The sequence below is a fragment of the Sinocyclocheilus grahami genome, unplaced genomic scaffold, assembly GCF_001515645.1.
Source record: "Sinocyclocheilus grahami isolate Dianchi unplaced genomic scaffold, SAMN03320097.WGS_v1.1 scaffold381.1, whole genome shotgun sequence".
In the NCBI taxonomy this organism is placed as follows: Eukaryota; Metazoa; Chordata; class Actinopteri; order Cypriniformes; family Cyprinidae; genus Sinocyclocheilus; species Sinocyclocheilus grahami.
The window spans coordinates 927,311-932,747 of record NW_015505560.1 but is presented as its reverse complement, the minus strand read 5'-3'; the positions used below and the strand labels follow the sequence as shown (position 1 = coordinate 932,747).

The 5,437-nt window shown below is 30.5% G+C and overlaps 1 protein-coding gene across 1 annotated transcript in view; it reads right to left on the bottom strand.

The window, feature by feature from the left end:
• Positions 1 to 3,795: 3,795 nt before the first annotated feature.
• Positions 3,796 to 5,437, bottom strand: part of pias4b (protein inhibitor of activated STAT, 4b) — an 8,428-nt gene continuing 6,786 nt past the window's right edge. The window contains exons 10-11 of the mRNA XM_016230983.1: positions 4,283 to 4,413; positions 3,796 to 4,204 (exon numbers count right to left, since the gene is read on the bottom strand). Coding sequence (XP_016086469.1) covers positions 4,005 to 4,204; positions 4,283 to 4,413 — 331 coding nt within the window. The 3' untranslated portion in view covers positions 3,796 to 4,004. The remainder of the gene's footprint in view (positions 4,205 to 4,282; positions 4,414 to 5,437) is intronic.

Genomic DNA, 5,437 nt, shown 5'->3' with positions numbered 1-5,437 from the left:
TGTCTACTCCTCCTGTATTACACTCTTCTATACATAAATTGACTTAAATCCCTATAGGATAATGATCACTCCCTATAGTTGTTTCTCTAAACGCCTCCCATAAGCATATACCCGCCAGTGAATCTGAAGTGTAAGATCAATAGCTGCTTCTGTTCCTGTTCTTACATTAATCCTTGTTCCCCTTCCATCATTTAAACATACTAAATCCTTAATCTCCATTAATTCTTCAATCACTATTCCATTCCCATCATTACAATTGTCCCATTACGTGCTATGAGCATTAAAATCTCCGCAACATATGATTTTCCCTTCTAAATATACAATCAATTCATCCAATACCTCTAGTGATAGTCTTTAACATGGATTATAAAAATGTATAATTTTAACATTTCCTTTTTTTTCCCCAAAACTTCTATTATTATAAATTCCAACTCCTTTCCTTTCCCTAAAACCTTATATTGTATTCCTTGTTTTACAAATATTATACACCCTCCACCAATATCTTCCTCTCTATCCCTGCGTATACTATCACAGCCTTTAATACAACTATCACGCGACTAGAGAGGAACGATTGCTAAGCTAATTTTGCATTTGATTAACTCCTGTATTGTCTGACCCCAAAGAAACTTTGACTTCTCTCAAATTTTTTTTTTATAATTATATTTTAAACCTGGAATCTTTCTGACTTCTGCTAAATGTATTAGACAAATTCATAAACAGTGTTGGGGTAACGCATTACAAGTAACGCTGGTTACGTAACGTTAATCAGATTACTTTTTTTAAGTAACTAGTACAGTAATGCATTACTTTTTAATTTACAAGAAAATATCTGAGTTACTTTTTCAGTTACTTTGTTTTCCCATTTATTGATTGACAGCTGCAGAGGCGTAGTGTGCGCTGTGTGAACATGATGTTACTGTGGTTTTATTTCCACAAAATTAATAAAAACTCAGAAAATGACATCTTATTTTATGAACCTATGTCTTTGCTGTTGATCTTCGGTGATTCAATTCAACCATACTAATAAACAAAAATGACTTTAGATAAACTTTTTTTTTTATTGCTTAACAGTGTTGAACTTTCTTCTCCTGCATCATATTCTTCATGCAATCCAGAATGGCAGCACAATTGAAAGGTTTGTTTGAGCTGCATCCTCTACTGCAGTGTTTCTCAACCAGGGGTCCGTGGAACCCTAGTGGTCCTTGACGTAAGGCCAGGGGGTCCGTATAAAGTATGAATTTTTGTATACATTTTGTATATTTTGACGACATGTTCCCATGAAAGAAAAATCCAATATAGCTGATGATATGGCCAAATACTGGACACGTCAACTAACTTGAATTATACTTGACTGCATTTGGTCCTCACAAAGACACAAATGATACATAGATGAGTCAATTTTGTTCTGGGGGTCCTTGAGGATGGTTCTGAATTGGACTGGGGTCCGGTACGACAAAAGGTTGAGATTCACTGCTCTACTGTACAGCTGGGAATTAACATTTCCTGCAGTCTGAGGCTTATTCATTTCACTTTTGGTGTGAAAGGGACTTTTACATTTGAAAAAAGTAGAATTTTTTATATTTATAAAAAACAAACAAACAAACAAGCAAGCCCAGCCCAGATGAGAAAAAGTAACGCAAAAGTAACGTAACGCATTACTTTCCATAAATAGTAACTAACATAATTAGTTTATTTTTTAAAGTAACGCAACGCATTACTCTCCATAAAAAGTAACTAACATAGTTTATTTTTAAAGTAACGCAACGCATTACTCTCCATAAAAAGTAACTAACATAGTTTATTTTTAAAGTAACGCAAAAGTAACGCAACGCATTACTTTCCATAAATAGTAACTAACATAATTAGTTTATTTTTTAAAGTAACGCAACGCATTACTCTCCATAAAAAGTAACTAACATTAGTTTAATTTTTAAAGTAACGCAAAAGTAACGTAACGCATTACTTTCCATAAATAGTAACTAACATAATTAGTTTATTTTTTAAAGTAACGCAACGCATTACTTTCCATAAAAAGTAACTAACATAATTAGTTTATTTTTTAAAGTAACGTAACACATTACTTTCCGTAAAAAGTAACTTAGTAACAGTTACTTTTTTAGGGAGTAAAGCAATATTGTAATGCATTACTTTTAAAAGTAACTTTCCCCAACACTGTTCATAAACATGCACATCTTGTGTTACAAAGTTTTTTAAAAATGCACATTTTGACCCAATTGATCATTTTGACCCGGTCACTTTTTTTTGGTGAAAAAAAGATTAAACATTATCTGCAGAATAATTTTGTTTGACATTTTCCTGATGAATCTCGCTCAAAATATCTGAGTAAATATAATTTATGCCTCGACATAAATTTACATTTTACTATTACTGTACTGCATATGAAGGCCAATTTTTGTCATTTTTAAAGTTCCATATACCTTTATCTACTATTTCATACAATAATGCGTTTACAAACACTTTACACACATTTTTATAAGCATCGATAAAAATGATTGTTGTTGGGTTTCCATATTATATTGGGACTTTCCATAGACATAATTTTTATACTGTACTAACTGTATTTTCATTCACCTAACCCAACAATCACACAAAACTTTGAAGCAATTAAATAAATAAAATATATAAAAATCTAAAAGTTATGTTTTGTCCTAAAACTTTATTTAAAATATCGGGTAATTAAAATGTAAATTAAAAAACAAATTATAATGTCAACTTGAGTAATTTATGATATATTTAAATATTTGGGGTCAATTTGACCCCACACATTAAAAACATGGTTGAAATTTGCACATAAATGAAGGGTTAATATTGTATGTTGCATTTAAAAAAAAAAAATTCTACCACCTTATTGTTGTTTCACTAATAATTTTTTGTTTTATCCGTCATTGATTTCTGGCAATATAAAACAATCATGACAATAAATTACCTTGAAATTAAAATAGAAAGAGGGTTCCTTTTATATTTATCAGGGTCTTAAATATGTTTACTTTAATGTATATTGTTATTTTTATTTCAATGTATTTTTGATATGCCTTACTGTACCTTTTAATTAATTTTTACACTGGACTGCCATTTTATTTTATATTATTATGTATTTATTTACTCTATTCGCACTATTGTTACTTTGACTTATTGTTATATATTGCTATATTAATGTTATAGTGACTTCTTTTGCTCTGCTATGGCAAAAAATGTAGTTTGTGTCATTACAATGAAGTTCACTAAATAAAAAGATGACTGAACTGAAAAACAATATTTTGCTATATTTACGTTACTTTTAATGAATCCTATTTAATTAATGTTACTTTTTAAATGTTATTCTTTTTGTTCCATATTACCAAAAATACTGTATAAATGCTACAGTAAAAACATGTTAATTGGTTAAATATAAAAAAATTTAACTTTGCATTATATGCAATTTTATTGTAAAATACTGTCAAATTTATGTTTTTCTATTTTACCTCCTGTATCATTATGGTTAAAAGAAATAAATACAATATATATATATATATCTCATTGAGATACTACCTTTTTTATTTTACTTTACATTTTCATTTTAGTTTTTGTAATTTTGACTTAATTCATTGCAACTTATATTTTATTATTTTAATTTGCATACTCGCATTGCAGGCAATCTGCAAATGCTTTGTCCATACAAATGTACGGTCATACAATCAATATAAAGTATAGAATGTGCGGTCAAAGTAATTTTAAAATGGTTTGATTAAGTTTCAATTATTAATGCATCAGTCAGAACTATACATTTAATAATGAAACTTTATTGCCATCACAATGAACACAAACACAACATATTTATACCTCATGCAGAACACAATGACTGAATGAGAAAAGGTTCACACATCAGTCATCAGATTGTCATTCTTTAGCTTTACATGCTAAAAAAAAACATTTGGAAATGTGATTCTAAATTACTGTCAATATTAGCAATTATTAAAAACTAAAACAGAAAAAAAGATATATATTTAAAGCTTAGTTAATAGTTTTGGACCTGTTTTTTTCGACTTTTTTGGTTTAGTAGTTTTAACTATGCCACATTTCCTGAAGTGTACACTTTTGTCTTCTAAATGTGTAGAAACCGTCTCTTCTTTGTGGAAATCCTCATCGTCGGAGGACAACTGAGTCAGATCCACGATAACGCTGCCCATCGGGTTACAATTCACCTCTATCATGGGAAAATCAAATCAGATCAGTCCTTTCCTCTCTGTCAGGAGAACACAGAAATGAAAGTGGCTGATCTTACTGCGTTTGATCGCTTGATGTTTAACGGTTTCTTTGTTTTTGTCGTGTCTCATGGCTCTCCAGCTGCTGTCAGACAGATATTCAATCTCCTCCACATCCTCACCACAGCTCTCCAAAACACCACAGAGCAAACTGCAGAAAACAGCAACCGCGGCAGAAGTGATTTAGTGTTGTAGTGTAAGAGACCGGTCTTTGAAGGTCTCGGTCTTGTCTCAGACCAAGAGGATTTTAGTCAAGATTTCACTAATTTGCCTTGTGCATTGATCAATAATGTGATTGGATGTAAAACTACTTGCTTCAAATGCAACCAGTAACTTATTTCTAATTTTTTTTGTTACTGTTAACAGGGGATGGTGTCACCAAATTGATAGCCACAAATGCCCACAAAATTCAATATAATAATTGCAAAAAAAACTACTTGAGATCTTGTTTTTATAAATGTTATAAAAAATATAATTTGTGTCCCTGCAGCACAAAAGCAGTGTTAAGTCGCTGGGGGATATTTGAAGCAATAGCCAACAATACATTGTATGGGTCACAATTATACATTTCTCTTTTATGCCAAAAATCATTAGGATATTAAGTAAAGATCATGTTTCATGAAGATATTTAGTAAATTTCCTACTGTAAATATATCAAAACTTAATTTTTGATCAGTAATATGCATTGCTAAGAACTTCATTTGAACAACTTTAAAGATGATTTTCTCAATATTTAGATTTTTTTGCACCCTCAGATTCCAGATTTTCAAATAGTTGTATCTCAGCCAGATATTGTCCGATCATAACAAACCACACATCAATGGAAAGCTTAGATGATGCATAAATCTCAATTTCATAAAATTTACCCTTATGACTGGTTTTGTAGTCCAGAGTCACATATAATACATTTTTTATATTAGCAATATCACAAGAGCGAGAGAGCCGTTTTCATGAATATGTGCATGATTGCAAACGTGATTAAAAAAAAAAAGACACGATGTTTTAAACCGGCAAATTGGCGGCTATCATCTAATATTTAAAAGTATTACTTTGTTTTTTCATTATATTTCTATATTAAAAATGTCATATTTGTGACCCTGGACCACAAAACCAGTCATAAAATAAAACCAGACAATATTTGGAGATACAACTATTTGAAAATCTGGAATCTGAGG